At 44.1% G+C, this 23502-nt stretch overlaps 1 protein-coding gene across 1 annotated transcript; it reads right to left on the bottom strand.

Annotated features, from left to right (window-relative positions):
- Nucleotides 1–266: 266 nt before the first annotated feature.
- On the bottom strand, nt 267–5450 carry LOC308270834 (acyl-coenzyme A thioesterase 1-like; the record flags this gene model as incomplete). The annotated part of the gene is made up of 3 exons (XM_080706982.1): nt 267–845; nt 2869–3071; nt 4865–5450. 3 exons carry the CDS (start codon nt 5448–5450, stop codon nt 267–269), a joined length of 1368 nt encoding a protein of 455 aa, XP_080563108.1.
- Nucleotides 5451–23502: the final 18052 nt, after the last annotated feature.

Genomic DNA, 23502 nt, shown 5'->3' with positions numbered 1-23502 from the left:
CTATTTTATACTTTATCTGGAAACAGGGTCTCACTAAGTTGCTGAGAGCCTCACTAAGTAGCTGAGGCTGGCTTTGAACTTGTGTGATCCTCCTGTCTCAGCCTCCCAAGTGCTGGGATAACAAGCGTGCACCACCACACCTGGCCTTAAAACTTAATTTATAATAATATGCACAGATGAACTAATCTTAACTGATGTCTTAGGATATATTTGAATGTTATTCTCTGACCCTTCAGATAGTTGGTTATACTGTCAGGGGAGCCCTTCTAACTCTTGCCACCCAAGTGTTTGTGGAAGAAAGTCTGGAGTTGCCTCCATGCATCCACTTGGGCCATCGCATGAGCCCTGGGCTCCCCTCCAAAGATCACAGGGCGTCCCACAAGGAAGTGCATGGAGACCCGGCACAAGGGGAAGTAAGGGGGCTCAATATAGTGCCCCGCTGCCGGGTAGCAGATGATCTGGGGCTTTTCCTTCCCGTGGGCCTGTAAGCGCTTCGAGGCCTCGTGAGCATAGAACTCGCTCTTCCAGTTGTGGTCATCCTGACCTACAAGGAACAGGAAGGCGGTGTCAGACCTTTCCACTGGAATGAAGCTCTTCTGCTCCTCCAAAGGGCTGCCCAGGACGTCCACCATGTCCACGATGCCATCTTTGGTCACCTTGAATCGATCGCTCCTGACACTCAGGGGGGGCAGCATCTCGTCCTTGTAGCATAATGTTCCCCCGACATTGCCCACTGAGCCGTTGATTATGACGGCAGCTGTGATGCCCTTCAGGAAAGAGGCCATGGAGAGGCAGAGTTCTCCTCCTTTGGAATTCCCAAGCAGCCCAACTCCTGGACCCTTTACCTGAGAAAGGGACAGAAGAAAACGGAAGAGCATGTCTTCTCTCTTTACTGAGAAAACAGAAGCTATCTGGTAGGACATTCTCATTTTCTCATGGCAAAACCTACCTTCTACCCTGTGAATCACGCTCTCTGGCTGAGCTCAAGCCGCTCAAAGCCAGCCTCCACTGTGCGTGGGACGCCCTCCTGCAGCCACTTCCTGCCCTCTCCTCCTCTGTGCGTCTCTCCTGGCTCAGGCCCCTGGGTTCCTTCCTGCTCTAGCACTTCATCCATTCATCCACAACCCCCACATCCGCTCTAGCTACTGCCCTCACTCTCTTCCCCCTTTCACAGCAAAATCTGAGGACCTGCTGTCTGTAGTTGCTCTCTTCTTGTCTTCCATTCCCAGCTCAAGCCCTCCAGGGTGGTTGGAGCTGCGCTGTCCATAAGGACTGTTCCAGTCCTGGATCCCAGCATCCTCTACCATAAACAAATGGCTATTTGGTGGACTTCTCATAGCAGTGATTTTTTTTCCCCCTTGTGGCTTCTCTAATAGACATTATTACAGAAGGTTTAACCAAAATTTCTCACTAAAGTGCTAGGAATTAAATATATTAATTATTCCAGGTTTCCAAAGAAGGAAACAGAGTTACCAAGGTCATAGAATTAGAAATCAGAAAAGTCAAATTTCAAATGAAACTTTTTCTTATAGATTTCCTCCTGAAGAGCTCATATATTAAGGTCAGGATTGATATAATGAGGGTCATGAGGGTTGCAATCTCATCAGTAGATAAATCCACTTCAGTGGGTGGATGTGGGTAGTAACCTGGGCTAGTGTGCTGTGGCCAGAGAAGGTAGGTCCCTGGGGTGTGGCCTTGGGGATGGTGCTGTGTCTCTGAATCCCACTGCTTGCTCCTTCTCTCTGCCTCCAGCCTCCATGATGTGAGGAGCAGAGCCTGTATGACCTCCCTCTCTGCTTCCCGCTGCCATCCCTGAGATTGGTGGTCCTGGCCTCACATGGATCAAACCCCAAATCTCCACGGGATCCGTGAGCAAATAAATCTTCCTCCTCTTCCTCTTCCTCTTCTTCCTCCTCCTCCTCCTCCTCCTCCTCCTCCTTCTTCTTTTGTTGGGGGTCTGGGATGGAACCCAGAGGCATTTGACCTCTGAGTTATACACCTTGCCCAATTTTTTATTCTTTATTTTGAAACAGGGTCTCACTGAGTTGTGGAGGGCCTCACTTAGTAGCTGAGGCTGTCCGCGAACCATGATCCTCCGGTCTCAGCCTCCCAAATGCTGAGATTACAAGCATGCGCCTCCACGCCTGGCTAAATCTTCCTTCTTCTAAGTTGTGTGTTCAGATTTACTGGAATAGAGCCATGAGAATGCTAAAGATGAGCTCCAATGCTTCCATCCACATTGGATGGAATTGAGAATTCCATCTACTACACTGAATCTAGAAGCCTCAGAACATTCCTGGTTCCCAGGCATTGGCTGTCAAGTTTCTTCTTTCAGGTTAACACTCTGTTCTCACAGGGGCCCCAGGAGAGTGAGGGTCACTGGACTCAAAGACTCATAACATACTCAAATTCAGAATTCCAGAACATCAACTAGCTACATATTTAAGAATAGGAAATATGTTACTATAGTAATGTAGACCAACATTGAAGTAGCCAGGTATGGTGGCACATGCCTGTAATCCTAGCACTTGGGAGTCTTTGACAGAAAGATTGCAGGTTGGAGACCAACCTCAGCCACCTATCAAGACTCTGAGAAAACTAGCGACACCCTGTTACAAAACAAAACAAAAAAAATTTTTTAAGGGTTGGGGGTATAGCTTGGAGGGAGAATGGCCTTAGATTCAATTCTCAGTGCTCCATCCCTCAAAAATAAAAAAGAAAGAAAATTGCATAGAAGAATCTGAGAGAAGTGACTATAAAAGGCAGTGGGTGTTGGGGGAGGGGCTCTCATGAAAGCACTAACTGAGTGAAACCAAAAACAGACATGAACAGACCAACAGGCAGCCCATAAAACTTAGAGGATCTCACCTCAGGGTGACTGAGCAGGAAGTTCACAGCTTCTTCAAAGTACTCCAGGTGCAAGGTCTCTATGCCCTTGGGGAGATCTTCAAAGTTGTAATAAGCCAGAGCCATCACAGCAAAACCCTTTCCAGCCAGCATACTGGCTCGATACTCCATAAGGCCACCTCCAAGTCCAAAAATGTCCACAATCCCAGGATAGGGTCCAGGTTCTTGGGTAGAAACAAAACAAAACACAAAACTAAAGTATTCCTGGAAGTCTTTGCAGTGGTGTCAAAAGCCATGTAATGCCTACTTGGTGAAGACCAATATTACTAATGTCAACCAAATTGTTTGAAGACCAGAGGTCCTTCAAACAATCCAGAGAGTAGCCTAGGCCAAGTCCACATTTCCTCTGACACCCAAAGCCCCACAAATTTTCACAGAAAGCATGTATTTTGTTTGAGATTAAAATACTTTATGGGAGCCACGTGTGCTGGTGCATGATTTAATCCCAGTACTTGGGAGGCTGAGACAGGAGGATCACAGGTTTGAAGACAGCCAGCAACTTAGTGAGACTTTCAGCAACCTAGCAAGACCCTTTTCAAAATAAAATAGGGCTGGGGTTGTAGCTTGGAGGAAGAATGTCCCTGGGTTCAGTCGCCAATATCCACCCCCACAAAAGCTGGTGGTAGAGCACCTGCCTAGCATGCCTGACACCCTGGGTTTGATATCAGCACTACTCCTATCTTCCCTTAAATTACCAATGAACAGTAAGAGCAACAAAAATATTGCTTTCCACCATCCCCAAAACTGGAGAGTACCAACTGCCAGTACACAGCAACTTGAACCGTGAAATAATGCAGTTTTAATGTAAAATGATGGAGTCAATGGAGAAAACAATTGGCAGTTTCTTATAAAGTCCAATGTAAACTTACCATTTGATTGAGCAATCCTACGCCCAGGGCTTTACCCAAGTGAAATGAAAACTTGTGTTCTTATCAAAACTGGATGCAAGTGTTTGTGGCATCTTTATTCATAATCTCCACAGATTGAAAACAAATGTCCTTCAACTGGTGACTGAATACAAACTGTGCTACATCCATGAGCTGGAACACTATGAAGGAACGAGAAGGACTGATGCACAGAGCCATCACAATGAGTCTCCAGTGCATTCTGACAAGTGACTATACAGAGACTGACAAGCCAATATGCAGCCAGGCATGGTGGTGCACAATTGTGATTCCAGTACCTGGGAAGCTGAGACAAGAAGGTCGCAGGTTTGCGGCCAGCCTCAGCTACTTAGTAAGGCACTCCACAACTTAGACCCTGTTTCAAAATAAATAATAAAAAGTAAGCTGGGCATGGTGGTACACACTTGTAATCCCAGTACTTGGGAGACTGAGACAGGAGGATTGCAGGTCCGTGGCTAGCCTCAGCTACTTAGACCCTCTGCAACTTAGTGAGATCCTGTTTCAAATAAATTAATAAAAAATTAGGTTAGGGTTGTATCTCGGAGGCAGAATGCCCCTGTGTTCAATCTCCAAATCCCCAGTACCAAAAAAAAAAAAAAAAAAAAAAAAAGTGAGAAAGTTAAAAGGGGGGGGGGGTGTAGAAGGAATTGAATTTTTTGGAGGGGAGAAAGCAGAGGAAGTATATGAAACAAGCAGGTCCCTGATCCAGTTCCCCCACAACCAAGCTTTCTTTACACCCCCACTGATACCCTTTGGGGGTGTGGTTTCTATACACAGAATGTGTCTAAGAACCCCTGAGAGCTTGTTAAGATGCAGATGTCTTAAGATGCAGATCTCAGCCTCACTTGCAGCCTACTGAAGCAATGTTGGGGGTCAGGGGAACAGAAGGCTGCATGGTATGGGGTCCAAGGGATGGCAGGTTTGAGCACAGCCAAAACAATTTAGTGAGCCTCTCAGCCACCTAGCAAACCCTGTTAAACAAAAACAAAAACAAAAGGCCGGGCTGAGCTTGAATGTAAAAGGCCTCTGGGGCAGAGGGCGGCGCGGCTCACCTGGCGGCAGGAAGAGCGTGGCCCGCACCCGGCCCGCGCGCACCGGCAGCCGCCGCACGCCGGGCGCCATGAAGTGGCGCTCCAGCCCCGCGCTGGCCAGCAGCCGCCCGGCGTCGGGCTCGTGGCCGTCCAGCAGCTCCAGCCGCACGACGAAGGGCGTGCGCACGTCCCGCTTCAGCAGGCGCCAGAACGGCCTGTCGGGCTCCAGGGCCCAGAGCAGCCCCATGGGCTCCAGGCCCGCGAAGCTGCCGCCCAGCGCGGGCGCGCGCGCCAGGTCCAGCTCGCCGCGGGCGTCGGCGCGGTAGCGCGCGTGGGCCCGGAAGCGCGCGCCCTTCTCGTCGCGCAGGCACGCGCGCAGCGTGAGCGGCTGCCCGGGCGCCAGGCCGCGCGCGGCGATGCGCAGCGGCTCGTCCCAGCAGCCGCGGCCGGCGGGCTCCAGGCTCAGCGTCGCCTTTGGCCGCGCCGCCTCCCAAGGCTTCCAGCCGCCCGGTCGGAGCAGCGGAGGCTCCGACAGCCTCGCCCGGCTCTTCAGACGCCACTGGCACGGCCCGCCAGCTCGCAGGGCAGCCAGAGATGAGGCCGTCATATTGTGCCTGATTCGGAGCTCGGCCCGGAGCCCCAGGCCCGGCGGACGCCGACCCGAGGAGAGGCAGGGGAGGCAGCGCCACAGAGAGCGGGCGGAGCCGGCGCCCCGAGCTGAGGGCAGAGCCCGCCGCTCCAGGAGACAAAAAGTGTTACTCCAAGACCGTCTTAAAGCGGCCCCGCGGAAAATCACTTTGTGCTGGGGAACAGCTTTCTACTTGTGCTTCTTCAGCGTCTTGGGGCCTGAAGAGAGTCCTGCACACAGCCGGCTCTTAAACAAACCTTGCACCTAGCAAAGGCCTCACTATTCAAACTCCTAATGGCTACGAGAAATGCAGGCTGGAATCCGTTTTATCATTTCGTTAAATAATTCACACTTGTTACTAATCCCAGACTTTTTCTTTCAAAATGCGCACCACATATTTTGCTTGTATTTTATAAATATATGTTTATCCCCCACATCAGCCCCATATCCAAGGGTGTTGGCACCTTACTAGCTCTATGATCTCTGAGCTGCATTCCATACTGTCAGGGGTCAGCGCGGAAACTTCTGTGCGTGTTTTGCTTCCATGGTAAAAAGCTTTTCAGTCAGAGACAAAGGTAGAGGTTTGGTTTAAGAAAAGCAAAGACACATTCAGGGGAAGCGTGGGCCATTTCAAAGAGCATGAGAGTAGCTGCAAGGAGAGTGGCCAAGAGCTGTCTCAGATCTACCCTTTGTTATAGGACCCACTAGAGAGGGTGGCCAGGGGTACATGGGATGGCAGGCTCCTTCTTTGAAGCTTTAGGGCAACAAAAGGTGGGAATTTCTTTTAAATAAGAATCCCAGGGCCTGGCTCATTGTGGCACACCTTGTAATTCCAGCATTTGGGAGGCTGAGACAGGAGGAGCGGGATTTGCAGACAGCTTCAGCTACTTAGTAAGGCCCTTTGCAACTCAGTGAGATCCTGTTTCAAAATAAAAAAATAGGTCTGGGGGTGCAGCCAATACCACTGGGTTCAATCCCCAGTACTGAAAAAAAAAAAAAAAAAAAAAGAGAGAGAGAATTCCAAGGAGCAAAGGCATGAAGCCTGGGTGCAGGGCTCTTTAACAAAAAGTATAACTTTTTCTGGGAATTTCCTGGAGGCAAAGAGAACTTTGACAAAAGGTGAAGTTCTCTCAGATTTAATTGCCTCAGAAATTTCCTGAGCCTATCCTATATGATTTTAAAGTATGGGCCTGGCTTATTTATTTATTTATTTATTTATTTTTATTTTTTGTAGTACTGGGGATGGAACCGAGGGGCATTCTACCTTCCAGCTACACTCCTACCTCTATTTTATTCTTCTTTTTAATTGGTGTTGTTTGTTTTCTTTTCTTCTTCTTCTTTTTTTTTTTTTTTTTTTTTTTTTTTTTGCAGGTCTGAGGATGGAACCCAGGGGCATTCGACCTCCAAGTTATACCCCTTACCCTATTTTTTTTTTCTTTATTTTGAAACCGGGTCTTACTAAGTTGCAGAGGGCATCACTAAGTAGCTGAGGCTGTCCACGAACTGGACTGGTTTTAGCCTCCCAAATGCTGGGATTAGAAGCGTGCACTACCACACCCGGCTTTATTTTATTCTTTATTTGAAACAGAGTCTCACTAAGTTGCAGGGGGCCTCACAAGTTGCTGAGGCTGGCCACAAACCTGCTATCCTTCTGTCTCAGCCTCTCAAGTACTAGGATAACAAGTGTACACCACCACACCTGGCTTTTTGTTTGTTTGTTTGTTTTTAAGAATAGCCAAGCTCTGTTAAATGAAACTAAAGAGTTCAGATTTTAGAACCATATTTTTTTCCTTCCCAATCTGTCTCCTTTCTACTTAAATTTTTATCTCTTCTATTCTACCTCATCAATATGGGTATAAAAACAGTAAAATGATGTAAGAATTATTATCCTGGGCTCTCATTTTGCTCTTTTAGGCAAATGTTATCTCCCATTATCCTGGATTCCAATTTTTCATAAGCTATTCCAACTTCATAAGCTTTTTCCACTTTTTCATGAGCTATTCCAAAAAAGGTGGAGGTTATTTTTGTTTTGTTTTGGTGGTACTGAGTATAGAATCCAGAGGCTTTTTACCTTTGGGCTATACTCTCAGACCTACTGAAATGGGGGTTTCTTCTGAGCCCCCAAGATAAAGCGGGGGGTTTCTTGAGAAGAAACCCGGAGTTTCGTCAAAGATGAAACGGAGTTTCTTGAAAAGAAACTCGGTGTTTCCTTACCGGGATCTTGTCTACAGCTGTCAGAACTCTGGGGTCCAGCAGCTGCCTTCAAGACAATACTTAAGAGTAGCCCAAGCTGAATGCCTTCAATTACAAGCTGCTTTCTCCCAGGGTCCACGCGATCTGCCAGAAAAGAGGTGCAGGTCACCCCTTGGGGCCCTGGTCAGCCTTGATGTCCAGCAGAGGCCTTCAGGTCACTACCTGAGAGTAGCCTGGGCCACATGGCCATCAATTGCACTCCACCTTCTCTCAAGGCTAACGTGACCTGCGAAAGAGAGAAAAGCTCCCCAAAGGGGAGGAGGTCCCTGAGAGGGCAAAACCCCAATTTAGTGGCTGGTCTGAGCTTTTGGCCAATGTCTGCGTGTCCTCTGTTGGTTGTGGTGAGTTTGGGATCCTGGGAATTCTGGGAAGCAGCTCTCAGAATTTGCATGTCCTTTGGAGAGTCTCCTTTCAGTAGGAGTGCCAGACTTGCTCCAGTGATGGCTCCTGGGTATGTTGATTAGTAACTAAATGGTTTTGTGAAGCTTTGGTCCTTCTTATCTCTGAACCTTGGCACCTCGTCTCTCAGGAAATTAGTTTTTTTCTACTGAGGCCTCTTCCCTATCTGCCTATTTCCTTTCTATCTCCTCAATCCCCCCTTCCGAATAGGGAACCCTAACTGCCGGTAGGGAAACAGGGTGACTACTGTTCTTAGCAACTTCCTGCTGTAAGGGGGCGTTGTGGGGCAGCAGCAGTTAGGACCCCATTGGAGGTGGGTAATCAAGGCAGCCATGGTAGACTGGGGCCTGGAAATTCATGTGAGGCTCCATTTGAAGGACCATTTGTAGCTTGAATTTTTCTAAATGAGAAGAGATGAACTTGGTTAGCATGTTAAGAAGACATGGACCAAAGATGAGAATGACAATTAACATGATTAAAAGGGCCCAAAAAGGGCAGCAGCCATGAGGTAATGGATGGAAACATATTTTGGATCTGTTCCCATATTTGTGGTGACAGAGATTTTGCAGCTTGCTCTTGTAGCCATTTAGCTTGCCTTAGAATGTCCTCAGTTCTAGTTTCTACTCTTCCTGAGGAGTTACATATATGTTACAGGAAGTATTAGCAATAGCACAAACTCCTCCTTGGTCACCTAACAAATAATCGAGCGCTAGTCTGTGATCTAAAACCATGTCTGCCAATGAGTCTAAGAATCTTTGCATCTTTCTAAAATTTAATCCAGTGTCATTGGCCACTTAAGTCACTGAGGTAGTTAAATTAGTCACTGAGGTTGCATTTAGGGCCAGTCCTGCTCCTAAACCAGCAGAAAATCTTAATTTTGCAAAAGGAGTATTATTAAAGAAAATGGATATCTTATTTGACCATATATCTTAAAAACTGTATCATAGTGCACCCTTGTTGCTGAATTCTAGTACTTTTCTTTTGGGAATATACAAGCGGTAGGCTTATTAGAAACCTCCATCCTGTTAATAATCCATCTTCTATACATATGCAAACAAACATACCACAGCACTGCAACTTACCACAAACACTCTGCAACTTGCTTTAACCCTCTTGATTTTTCTATCCTGGTCCTTTCTTTCCCATTTGAGACAATCTTAGGATAAAACTTACAAACAAACATTGCACCAACACTTTATAACTTGCTTTCTCAGTCTCACAAAATTTCCTTTCTCTGTATTCACCAACATATAAACTCTCTACATCTGTCTTTTGTTGTTACATATAAGCAAACCCCCAAAAAGCATCTCATTTAATGTTGTTCATATACCAGTAATTAAAAAACCATTTAAAAGACTTAGGAGTTACCTTAAACCTTATGTAGTTAAGAGCATTTTAAAGCATTGTATTCCCCATGAAGACTTATTATTTCTTCCTGATGTAGGGGGGAGATACTGGGGACTGAGTGATGGGTCTATTGTTTCAGATCCTCCTTGGTCTCTGGGTAGGAGAGAATTTGTAAGACATTACAAATTTCTTTGGCTTTGGGATGCTGTCAACCCCAGATACAAAATAGGAGAGACAAAGCGAGCAGAGGACTAAGCCCTTTATTAAAAAATAAATATTTTGTCTATCACCTCAAGAGCTACCCAGGCTTTCTCCAGCTGGTCAGAGGGCTGATCAGAGGGGGCTTTGCCAAGCCTTGGGCATCCTTAGTCCTCAGTCTTTGAGGGCAGCCAAAAAGGGAGCAGATGACCTCATTTCCCTTCAGAGGTGAGGGCAGCATGCTTTTTAGAGGTGGCACAGCCCAGATGCAGACAGACTCTTTGGGCAGTCTTCAACACAACACCCAGGCACCTTTGCCATACCAGCAGGTACAAGGCCTTTAGCTTCTTCCCTCTCTCTATAAGAAGCCATTGGTATCTCTGAGGGGGCAAAGACTTATTACCCAATGCAGGGCTATTAAACGGGCTTGTCCCTGTGTCTACATTTGTCTCCTTATTTCTGTTGTTGAGACATCCCAAAAGTCAAACTTAAAGCTGATTAATGGGAGCCTTCATCCTAGAGACACAATAGGATATGTATCTCATTTTGTTAGATCAAACCAAATAGCCAGGTGTTGAATTACATTCATATATCTATAAGGGTTTTCTGCACATTGACCCATTCTTACTCTGGCCTTGCTCTGGTAGTCCATTGACCCAATTTTATACTGGACTACACTGGTAACTATAAGTCTATGTGAGCTAACAGTATTGACAAAAATCAGATAGTTTTATCTTTTAGATATAATTTTAGAGAACAACATTAACAATGAAAATGTGTTACCTGACCATTGACTGTATTTTTCTTATACAATAAGACATTTACTCAATCAGGACAAACAGATGTAAACCAGTTCTTAAGGCTAAATCTCTGAATTAAAAGACAAAAATCTTATTGGTCAGTTCACATATAAATATAAAACTTATATACCTTTAACCTTCAACTTTTGATTTCTGAAATCTTTTAGCACATTTAGATGACTCTAGATACATAACACATTTAGTTTTTAGATATAGATATATTTATGGTCACAGGTATAGACATAATTTGTTTACTTACATCTACCCACTAACTTATCTCTTTTAATAACCAGCCAGTGGATTAAACCATCATTTTAACAAAACAAATCTTTAGAATGACATTACAATTTAAACATCTATTACCAGGAAGACAATATGACGGTAGTTGTCTTAGCCTGAAGAAACCAAAGTATGTTAATCTTTTAGTGACAACTTTGAAATTTTTAACAAACTTAAACCTTCAGCAATTTAAGCCACACAAACTAAGGTGTTTTCTTACTTTTTTTTTTTTGTTGTTGTTCATTTAACAAACATTTAACAAAGTTTTCCTTTAAGAACAAAAAGCTGTTGGGGATTGAGTCAGCAGCAAGAGTATGCCTTCATACGTAAGCCAAACAATAAAATCTTTTTCTTTGTCTCTGAGCCGTCAAGCTAGAGTTATAATATTTAAATATTGACCTTGGTCAGACAAACTAACCCTTAGTCTAGTTAACACCAAGTGTTAAAACACAAACACATGCACTTAGAAAAACTTTCATATAAATTGTTATAACAGTTTAGGCTAAGGATAAAAACAAGCTGCATTAGTTCAACATTAATTGCCAATTACATAAAGGAATTTTAGTTCAAAGCCTCTATATCTTGTAGGACTATATCTCTGTATTTGAAATTTCTGTTTAAGTCAAACATAAACAATTTTTTTTTTTTTTTGGTGGTACTGGGGTTCCTGTAAGCCCGTCTATCTCCGGGCTACACTCCCAGACCTATTTTATTTTTGGAAACAGGGTCTTCTAAACCAGCGCGGCTGGCTTTGAACCTGCGCGATCCTCCTGTCTCTGCCTCCCAAGCATGGGGATTACAAGTGTGCGCCACCACGCCCGGCAAACATAAACAATTTTTAATAAATTTAAACCTTTAACAATTTTGAGCAGCATCTAAAATTGCCCTCCTCTCACTAGTTGTGAGAGTCTGATTCATTATTAATCTCACATCCCTCCAGGAAAGATCAAAGGTCTGAGTAAGTTCCTGAAACTTCCCAATATATCTGGATCATCTGAAAATTTTCCTGTATCAGCTTTTTTCTGATCTAGGGACCCTGAGTAGGGTGGACAGGGTGGTGCTGAAGAAACATTGGCTATATTTTTCTCCTTTTCTGGAGTTTCTGGGGGTGCTACTGGCGTTTGAGTTGTTCCAACCAGTGTATTTACATGCTGATAATCTTTCTTTAAAGCCAGAAATAGTTGTACATAAGGCAGTTTGGCCCATTTAACCTTTCGCCTGCAAAAGGCATCTAAAATCATAACTGTACTTCCCCCAGGGGGCCAGCTTTCACCATCTCCCAAGTGATAGAGGCCAGGCACGGATGAAGAAGAATGCCAAATGTTTCTTCTTCAGTGTCGGGGGATAAGGATCCCCAGTTGCTCCGTACGCAATTTACTGGGGGTGCTGGTGAGCTTTGAAGATGGGCGTTTTCCCATCTGAAAGACAGGGGGGGAAAACAAACGGCGTTCCATAATTTTTTCCTCCATCGCAAAATCCCAGAGCATCCTCTGAGCTCACATATCGTTTCATGCATGACCATAAACGATGATGCTTTAGCCTACCGGAATCTATCCATGCTCTACCAGCATGGCTGGAACTGGCATCCATCACCACCATTAGACACTCAGTGCATCCATGGCAGGATGTCAGCAAGCTGGACTCAGCACCCTGATGACTGTCGGCACATGCCGTGGTGCATGTACCCCTAGTGCCTGCCTGTGGGCCCTAAATTCCCAAGAGAAATTTAGCCCGTTTCCGCCATAGCTGAATAAGCCTGGAACCTTTGTTAGATGAGGAGAGGAATCTGGAGGGAACCCTGGCGAGAGTCTGCTACATTTTGCATCCCCAGCTTTAAAACTTTGTTCCTTCTAAAGTAAGCCCGATGTTAAAGCACATTTTAGGTTACTGATCTTTCCCTTTTTCTATTTCTTTGGAGAGGGATTTCTGATATTATCTGTGAGCTACATTTTCCTTCCAAAAGTACAAGTCCTCTCCGCTAAGATCGAGTAAAGGCACAACTAGTTAATCTCCGTTCAGACTGAATATCACTGAAGTTAGGGCAGCTACAGAAAACATCCTGCAGAAAAACACTAGGAAACCAAGAGATTCACGCAATCACTCACCCTTCCATAGATTTTTAATTTCTAGTCCCTTCGTGGTCGCCAAGATGAAGCGGGGGGGGGGGGGTTCTTGAGAAGAAACCCGGAGTTTCATCAAAGATGAAACAGAGTTTCTTGAGAAGAAACTCGGTGTTTCCTTACCGGTTTCTTGTCTACGGTGAGCCAAGAATGACACCCGCAGACCGCAGGAAGGGGAATAAATGGTTTATTGGAAGCAGCAGGGAATGGGGAAAGGTGGCTGAACACCCCAAAGGGGCTGTTGGAACTCTGGGGTCCAGCAGCTGCCTTCAGGACAATACTTGAGAGTAGCCCAAGCCGAATGCCTTCAATTACAAGCTGCTTTCTCCCAGGGTCCACGTGACCTTCCAGAAAAGAGGTGCAGGTCACCCCTTGAGGGCCTGGTCAGCCTTGATGTCCAGCAGAGGCCTTCAGGTCACTACCCGAGAGTAGCCTGGGCCACATGGCCATCAATTGCACTCCACCTTCTCTCAAGGCTAATGTGACCTGCGAGAGAGAGAAAAGCTCCCCAAAGGGGAGGAGGTCCCCGAGAGGGCAAAACCCAATTTGGTGGCTGGTCTGAGCTTTTGGCCAATGTCTGCATGTCCTCTGTTAGTTGTGGTGAGTTTGGGATCCTGGGAATTCTGGGAAGCAGCTCTCAGAATTTGCATGTCCTTTGGAGAGTCTCCTTTCAGTAGGAGTGCCAGACTTGCTCCAGTGATGGCTCCTGGGTATGTTGATTAGTAACCAAATGGTTTTGTGAAGCTTTGATCCTTCTTATCTCTGAACCTTGGCACCTCGCCCCTCAGGAAATTAGTTTTTTTCTACTGAGGCCTCTTCCCTATCTGCCTATTTCCTTTCTATCTCCTCACTACTTTTATATTTTATTTGGAAACAGGGTCTCACTAAGTTGCTGAGAGCCTAACTAAGTAGCTGAGGCTGGCTTCAAACCTGTGTGATCCTTCTGTCTCAGCCTCCCAAGCATGGGGATTACAAGCATGCGCCATCACGCCCAGAAAAAGGTGGAGTTTTTGTTGTTTGGGGGTTTTTTGTTTGTTTGTTTTAAACAGAGTCTCACTAAGTTACTGAGGGTCTCACTAAGTTGCTGAGGCTGACCGTGAGCCTATCCTCCTCCTATCTCAACCTTCCAAGTACTGGGATTACAGGCCTGTGCCACTGCACCAGGCTGAGGTTTTTTGCTTTGTTTTCATACCTGGTTTTACATTCATAATCTCATCCTTTTTATTAGGGAAGCTTGAAGTATAAGCTGTGTCTGCCTCTGCTCCCAATAAGACCAACTTTAAGAGTTTTCCCCAACAAACTTAGTTCCAAATGCTCTCATGTCCCACTCCCACTAATCATGCCCTGTAGCTCTACTGACTTTTGTAATGGTTCTGTGAGATAATTCAAGTGTATTTTATTTGTGTAAAGTTGCGACGCAGGGAATGAGTTAAGCAGGCCAAGTAAAAAGCAAGAGGCACTTTATTCTGCACTCCCAGGCAAGGTTCACTGGCTCAAAAGTAGGGCCAATGAAGTGCACACCTAATGTTGGCAGGTTGAAACTTTTTACGGGGCTATTTCTTGAGGGTGGGGGAGAGCAAGGAGTTTGAGGCTTTCCGGGCATTTAGGTTGTTGTATCTTTTTTTTTCTTTTTCTTTTTCGTATTGAAGTTCTTGGAACTGGGTGACACCTGTGTTGGAAACTGAGTGACACATGTGTTTGCTTTTGTATGCACCAGCCAACTGGAACCAGGAGGCAACACCTGCATCTGTGATTATATGCATCAGCCAACTAAAAACTTTCAGGGGTGGGGAGTTGGCAAGGGCTAGAAGCTGTGTTGCAGGCACTGCAAGGGTCTTTAGAGGTCCTGTGCATTTGGGAGGAGGATGTATTGGCCTTTAGTTTGCAAGAGAAGAAACTTATTTACAGAGCCCTTAGTGAGTTTTTTGATTTGCGACCTAATCAGGTTAATTATGCATGGCTCAAAGAGTAGGATGAAGAGGAAAACAAGTAAAGGAGTTAGAAATGGCAGGAGTCATTCTATCCATGAGGATTCATACCCAAAGATTTTATTTGATTGTGAATATTGTCCAGTTGTTTTTATTTAATTAGTTTATTTATTTATTGTGTGGTACTAGGGGTGGAACCCAGAGGCTTTCTACCTCTGGGCTATACTCCCATGTCGCAGACCAGCTCAGTCTAATTGGGGCGCGAGTCCACTCGCAGTCGAAAACCTCAGCAAAGATGGGGAAGGATTAGAGTGAAGTACTGCAGCCTCTTCTCTGCAGCGATTCTTTCCCTTCTAGGAACTAAGAGTTCCTAGTGACGGCGCTCTCTAGAAAGAATCTGACATGGACAAAGGCTTCTTGAGCCAATGACACTTTATTACAAAAACCCCCCAAAATTTATACCCTTCACCAGTAAAGTTAATAATAAGAGAAAAGGGAGTGAATGCAATCACTGTGAAATAATAATGAATGACATGTAAACAAAGGTAATAAAACTAGTCCTTCAGCTGGCTGTTGGCCTTCGAGAGATTAACTCCGGATTCTTTCCCAGGTCTTGCAGATAAGCAGTTCCAAAGGGCGACCTCCCAGAAGAAACAGGCACGCCCAAGGCTTGGAGGCTTCTCGGGGAATCTTCTTTAACTTTCTTGGAACTTTCCATCTTTTGGGCTCAGTTCATATAGCAAGTGTGGGGAGATGTGGTGATTCAGGTGAATGTGATAGGGTTTCTTCAGGTGTTGGCATCTTACCTTCTAAATCTGAAAGCTTAAGCAAACTCACAACACAGTTTGGCAGACAAAATACCACAAACAATACCACAAAGTTCTTGGATTTAATTGTCAGATGTATTTCCTTAACTGCTAAACACTCTTCTTTAGACAATGAGACTATTAAAAGCCTATTCATCTTTAATAATCCATTTCCCTGTCACAAACCCTCTGCAACCTGCTTCTAGCCTTCTAATTCCTTTCTTTCCCAGTTGGGACGTTCTTATGATAAGCTCTTCTCCATGCAAAAATGCTTTTCTTACTCTTATGGTATTTCCTTTCCTTCATACATATATATTTAGAATGTCTGTCCTTTATTTTGTCATATTCATTCCTAACCATGCGGCCAGTCTCTCTGTCTCCGGGAATGCTCATACTGGGCGTAAAAGTCAACAATCTTTTTCCTTGGCTCTATTGTATTTGGGCAACTAAGTTGTTCATCAACTAAATTGCTTCGAAGTCACACACAAAGTTTTATCTTCTCTGTCTCTAGGCAGGATCTCAAGGGTAAACAGAGTTACCTTAAACTGAGCTACCTTACCGGAGTTAATGGCTTAACCTAAGTTAGTGATAGGAATGAGGGGCAGTTAATGGCTTAACCTAAGTTAGTGATAGGAATGAGGACCATTTGTGATTGCTGCAGCTGGAATGCTTATCACAGCATCTGAGTTCTGGCCAGTTTTTCATTATTATTTAGCAGAGCCAAGGATACTTAGACAAATTTTTAGAGAATTTATTTCCACGGACTCAATTTCTTTCGTAGTCCTGATCTCACATCACCGGAGCAATTCATGTAGAGAGTTAAAAGGAATCATTACCAAGAAAATAATAGTCATGAAGGGTATCTAAAAGTGGGGGGTACTTTGGCCAGAGACGACACCTCCTTCTCGGGGCTTATTGCCGATTGGCTATGTGGAGTGGGGTCTCAACACATAGATGCCGAGGCAGCAGGCAGTCTCGGCACTCCCAGACCTATTTTATATTTTATTTGGAAACAGGGTCTCATTAATTTGCTGAGAGTCTCACTAAATTGCTGAGGCTGGCTTTGAACCTGTGCAATTCTCCTGTCTCAGCCTCCCAAGCGTGAGGATTACAAGCATGCATCACCATGCCCGGCTGTCCAGTTGTTTTTACATATCATATATTAAACTGGTTATGCTTTCAAATTAATGGCAATAATTAATTATTGGTAATATTAAAACAACATATCCCAGGAAATTCTTGGCATTCCAAATGGTAGAGTGTCCTATTTTATCTGTTATGGAAAATATGGACAAGAGATGAAACATGAAGCGCAGAGAAAGCAAGACAGGGTGAAAAGAAGCAAATTTGGATTATGTAACAAGGTTGATCATAATCATCTGGAGCTGGAGGGCTGAAGGAGTGATTATCTTGGCTCAGAGTCATTTATGGTGGGTCAGTAAGCATTTACATGAAAAAACTGTTACAGTATCCAGATATCTCGCAATAATGGTCTTGTCATAACCCATTACCTTGTGCCATCCATTTGTTAGCATTCTAAGTTGGAGGCCAGGTAGCCAACCTATTTGCAACAGGCCATGAGTCATTATATGTTAATGCTGCAAAGCTTTTGTGGCACAGATCTTGAAAAAGACCCAGCATGTTATTTTACTTGGCTCAAACATGGCTTTTGTCTGTAGGATTTTTGAACAGGACTCAGATACTCTAGGAGTTTACAGAAATAGGAATTTCTACTTTTTGGTAGAAGTCTGATGGCCCTGGAGGAAGATTTTAGATATTGATGTCATATCTTATTGTTTTGTGGGTTTAAAGGTAGAAGTATTGTATAAATGGTTTTGGTGCAGATGCTTTCTGTCACCCTTGAAATAGTGCATTTGCCTCTGTTTATACAGTTTTTCTGAGAATTCAAAGCCAAGCTGGGCAAACATATGTTGTAATGGTGTGAGATGTCGATGTGGGTTCTTGTTCTTAGCTAGTTTAGAAAAAATAGCCAGAACTATACTGCTGCAAGCTTAAGCAATTTTTATTATTACAAAGGTAGAAAGACAGGTCATGTCATGGTATTGCTGACCACTTGGCTTCACTTGAAGCATAGAGGACATTTTCCTCTCTGATGACCTTCCCTATGCAGAGTATATGATGGTGGCTTTATCTCTGGGGTCTCCACAATCTCCCTTCTTGGAGGATTGGATGATTTTCCCAACTTTATAAAGCCCTTAGAAGTCCCATCATTTATTCCCTGGGTTGTATTTTTTTTTTTTTTTTTTGGTGGTACTGGGGTTCCTGGAAGCCCTTCTACCTCGGGGCTACACTCCCAGACCTATTTTTACATTTTCATTTTGGAAACAGGGTCTCCTAAGCCAGCGCATGGCTGGCTTCGAACCTGCGCGATCCTCCTGTCTCTGCCTCCCAAGCGCGGGGATTACAAGCGTGCGCCACCACGCCCAGCTCCCTGGGTTGTATTTGACCTTGGAGGACTAAGGCCAAAATATTGATGGTCTTTTCTTAGTCCTTTATTTCCAGATTGTCCGTCCCATAAATCTCAGCTTGAAGACCCAGAACATCAGTTCCAACAGGTCTTTTAAGCTGCAGTGCAGGGGATGGAACAGTTATATAGCAAATATATCTCGAAAAACGCAAAGCAGAATTACCAGGAAAGAAATGGTCATAGTGTAATTAAGCCTGTGCATTTTGGGAACACAAACATTAAAACGTTACAGTCCATAGATATAAAGGTTTTATAAGCTTTACCTAAGGCAGGTCAGTGTGGTAGGAAGGATCATTACCGCAATATATATTTCCAGTGGCAAAGAAAAACCTTTAAAAGCAATGAACGTTGGATTTGGAAACATCTATGAGCTCTAAAAGAGTAAAAATGATCATATTTTCTGTAATAAAAGCTATATTTTGCTTTAAGCTTATATAGAGATCTGCATAAGAAAACTAGTTCTGTAATTTATCCATTTAGATGTGTTTAGTTCCTAACTGGGAATAGAACCCAGACTGAAAGCATTGAGCTTTAGTCACCACGCCAATTTAATGCTCCTTTAGGAGAGGGTGGTGCAGAGGCAAGGCTGAGGCTCAGCACCAGATGTGGGCAGGGAAGCAGGCAGGCTTTTTTATCCTGCTTTCAGTTACCCAATAGACATCTTCAGGCCCAAGTGAAGGGTCACTGCTTTTTAGCAAAAGCAGCCTCCAAGTCTGTTATATTAAGAACTCCCAGTGTGGGGGTGGGGGGAATTACGATGCAGACATCTAGAGGCTTTATATTTGTTTAATGTTGTTATTTATTTAAGTATGTATTTATTTATTTTGTGGTACTGGGGGTTGAACCTAGGAGTATTCTATCTCTGATCTGTTGGTAAATATCATATGTTGGTAAATATCGGGACCAGGAGTGCACAGCTCGACAGCAGGAACAGATTTATTTGGAGATAGATCTGGGAGGAGGCACCTGATGGGGAGAAAGAGTCCACAAGAGTCAGGGGCCCCTGTCTTACAGACTAGGGTATTTTTATGGTGCATTAGGAGGGAGGGGTAGTTACACAGTTGTGGCTTTCCCCATTGGTGGTCTTGACAGGGGGTAGGACAGGTAGGTTTATGGGCTGGGGACAGGGAGTTGGTTAAGGCCACTTTTCCCGCCACTGCTGGAGTTTTTGTTCTCCACCTCCTTCAGCTAGGCCTCACAGCCAGACCTCACAGTGCCCACACAAACTATACCCCTCGCCCTTTTTATTTTGAAACAGGGTCTCACTTAGTTGCCAAGGCTGGTTTTGAACCTAGTCCTCCTGTCTCTCAACCTTCCAGGTACTGGGGTTACAGACAGGTGATACCATGCTCATCTTAGAGGTTTACTTTTCAAAGAATGACTAGAAGCTGGGCGTGGTGGTGCACCCTTGTAATCCCAGTACTTGGGAGGCGGAGACAGGAGGATTGCGCAGGTTTGAAGCCAGCCTCAGCTACCTAGTGAGGTTCTCCACAGTTTAGTGAGACCTGTTTCCAAAAATAGGTCTGGGAGTGTAGCTCGGAGGTAGAAAGTCCCTGGGTTCCATCCCCAGTAACACACACACACACACACACACACACACACACACACACACGAATGACTAGGTGATCCAATAAGCCACGAATCAATAAATGTTATGCACGTGCCGGACAAGGTGGTGTACGCTTGTAATCCCTGCGCTTGGGAGGCGGAGACAGGAGGATCACACAGATTCAAAGCCAGCTGCGCTGGCTTAGGAGACCCTGTTTACAAATAAAAATATAAAAATAGGCCTGGGAGTGTAGCCCAGAGGTAAAAGGGCTTTCAGGAACCCCAGTAACACAAAAAATAAATAAATAAATAAATAAATAAATAAATAAATAAATAAATAAATAAATGTGATGCAATTTTCCAAGTTCAGTTTACAAAGAAGGAAATTTATTAAATAGTTGAAGAGACGCTCCCCCAAGTTGAACCCACAGGTTCTTTAAACAGACTCATGAAGTTCTGAAGAGATGGTTGCTTGGTGACCAATGTAAATAGCTGTGGAACCTAAGAAACCAGAGCAGGTTAGGTGCAGGTCCTTGCTTCACTTCAAGGATTGTGCTGTGGAAGACCATTTTTAAAGGTAATTTCAAAACACAGCAGCTTTACTGGGATCTGAAAGGAGTTTATTAGCTTCAGGTGAATGGTGAGAGGCAGACTGAGGTTCTTGAAAAGACTTTTTTTTTTTCCAATTTAGCAGTTTATTCATCAATGTAACAACAGAGAACCTTCATCGTGATAGACAGAAGGCAGGTAGATATGGGGTGGATCTGAGTATACTCTGTATAGACTAATGAGTGCCTTTAGATTTCACAACCTAAAATCAAGTATGATTTGTGGCAGGTCAACAGCCGTTCATCTCCCGTTCTTTCTTCTTAAAAGAATCCTGATTGTATCAGTGGGGGGACGAGGCCCTACCCAGGCAATGCCAACACCTTCCCCTTGGCCAGGGCTTTCCCATGATCCCTGTGAATCAGTGCCTTCTAATGAAATGTAAAAAGAACCCGCTAGAGGCTTTGGGGACAGATTTCATTCCCAAATAAAAGACCAGCTTGAAAAGAGAAAGCCTGTTCCTCCCTAGTTCCAACCTTTGATTGGGTTTGAAATATCAGACACAATAAAAATCCATGTTGTATTCACTGAAGAAACAATCACAAGGACAGACAACAAATATCCATTTTTAGGGGAGGACATTTAAGTTCAGTCACCACAAAGAGTCATTGGTTATGTAGAGCCAAGTTATAAGTGTAAACAGGTATGACTTTTATTTATCTTTCTTTTTTTCCCCCAAGCTACTCCCCCAATCCTATTTTATTCTTTATTTTGAAACAGTGTCTCACTAAGTTTTGGAGGGCCTCACAAGTTTTTTGAGGCTGAAAATCCTCCTATCTCAGTCTCCCAAGTATTGGGATTACGAGTGTGTACCACCACAGCTGGCCAAGCATGACGTTTATATTTTTGTTTATTTTTATGGTACTGGGGATTGAAACCCATACTTTAAAAGACTATATTCCTGTGTCTTTTCTTTATTATAAAATAAGTTTTCAACATAATGTTACAGATTGGGAGAATATGGTTTGGGGAAACTGTTCCCCGGGAACTTCTGCTAGGGTCCCAGACACACTTACCCCCAACCCATAACAAAACCCAAAATGACCAAAAACAGAAAAAAAAGTGGATTCTTGTCCTAAGCTAAGAATAAATATGCCTAGCTTGGACAGTTGCTGAAGATTTAAAGAAGTTTATTAAAAGATAGAAATACAGAGATAGTTACAGCCCTGAGCCGGAAAGCGGTCCAGGGGGGCAATTCGAATGAAAATACCAAAGAACTCCAGTCTACTGGGTGTTTTTATCCCGCCCAAGTCTGCGGCAGGTCCTTTGATCTGTAGATATGCTAGCCGTATCTCTAGCCCAGTCTCTGCTGTCTCCAGGCAGCATTCCCCGGAAGGTGGGGCAGCCCAGTCTCCGAACACCTTTTGTTCCATCCCCCAAGATGTGTGAAGAAATTGTTTCTCCAGGATCTGGGATTTCCTCCCATCCCTGGCTCCAGCTTTCTTTCCTTCTCTTTAGAAATGTAAATTACAAGTCCTTCCTTCCTACCAATCCCGGTTTTTCTAGTACAAACGATATATTTTTAAAATTGGAAATCTTTCCCAATACTGATACATTAATACATTTTAAAACCTCTTCTCAATACTAGTACACATAATAAATAACTTCTAGTGTTAGGGTCCGAGATGCGCCCCCTTGCCCAAATAACGAAGAGCACACCAAGGATGTAACACACAGGCAGAGTTTTATTGTGCTGCAGCTCTTTGTACTGGCTAGCCAGTGGTCGAAGCTCTTTTACAAGCCCGCCTGTGGTTTGAGGAACTGTCCGGGTAGCTACCAGGGAGTGCCCTGGCCGAGCCAACGTCCAGCCTCACCAACAGAGAGCAAGTGGTCAGAGTCGACACTGAGCACACTTCAGGCTCTATATTTATAGCCCCTGGAGGGGTGGTTACACACGTCACAGCCCGCCAAAAAGTAGGATACAACCAATCAAAAAGGTAAACAAGTACAACCAATGATTTCAAAAGAAAGCACACACACACTTGAATCACAGCAAATAGTTTTAAAGGACAACCTTTCTACGTCACCGCCCGCCGAGGAGTGACTTTCTCTTTCATGCTTGGTTACTATGGTAACCTTCAGCTCGGCCCATGAGTACCAGGTGTTTTCTTTAGATAAAGCTGTGGCGGGCTTGGGACTCACTTCCAAGAAAAATAGCTTCACTCCCTAAACTACTTTATACTATTTTAAAATATCTCAAACTTTAAAGAAACAACTCTTAGCATCAAGAATTTTGAAAGACAAGTCTATCCTTAAAATAATTTCTAATAGTAACCTAGGTTTTTAAATTAAAACAACTTTTAACATTAAGGTAGCTGGGGCATAAGCAAGCAGTTTCACAGAAGCCAGAACTCAGGCAGTTATCATAAGCAGGAACTTACAAGTTGTACTTTATATTGGCGAGTGGGGTTACCGAAGCAGAAACTTGCAGTTTTATTCTAAGTTAATTCTATATCTTCATATTTTAATTTTATAAGGAGAGGGGAATGTCTCCTCACAGCACTCTTACATGTTTTTGTTACTCTCTTACTTCTACAAGGGTCCTACTTTAATTCTAATATCCTACTTTTTTATTTCTAATAGATTCCATATACTAATATTGCCAATATCTTAGATTCCTCTTCCTGCATTCCTTCACTAGCAGACAAAGAAAAAGGCTAAAAACTCACCAGGGACACAAGTCGGCGAGACATACTTCTAACTTCAAAATGGGCATATACCATGTATCCCAGACTTATTCTATATTTTATTTGGAAACAGGGTCTCACTAAGTTGCTAAAAGCTTCACTAAGTAGCTGAGGCTGGCTTTGAACCTGCACAATCCTCTGTCTCAGCCTCCCAAGTACTGGGATTACAAGTACTTTGCCTGACCATCACGCCAGGCAAAGTAACAAAAGGCTTACAAAGCAAAGATAACTGAGGAGCCTGCACCTGCATTTGGGGGAAAAAGAAGACTATTGGCTAAGCAGGATGGGAGGAAGGAGATAATAAATTCCTATAAAAAAAATGTGTTTATCTGTTCCTGGTGGCGCACACTTGTAATCTCAGTACTTGGGAGGCCGAGACAGGAGGATCCAGGTTCATAACCAGCCTCAGCTACTTAGTAAGGTCCTCTGCAGCTTAGTGAGACCCTGTTTCAAAATAAAAAATAAAATCGGGCTGGGGATGAGGTAATATGCCTCTGGGTTCGATCTTCAGTACCAAAAAAAAAAAAAAAAAAAAAATCAGTGACCCTTATTGATGCAGCCAGAATGCTCCT

Source organism: Muscardinus avellanarius, assembly GCF_963383645.1.
Source record: "Muscardinus avellanarius genome assembly, chromosome: 12".
NCBI classification, from domain to species: Eukaryota; Metazoa; Chordata; class Mammalia; order Rodentia; family Gliridae; genus Muscardinus; species Muscardinus avellanarius.
Note: the sequence above shows the minus strand (reverse complement) of the source record. Positions and strands in the feature narration are given on the sequence as shown.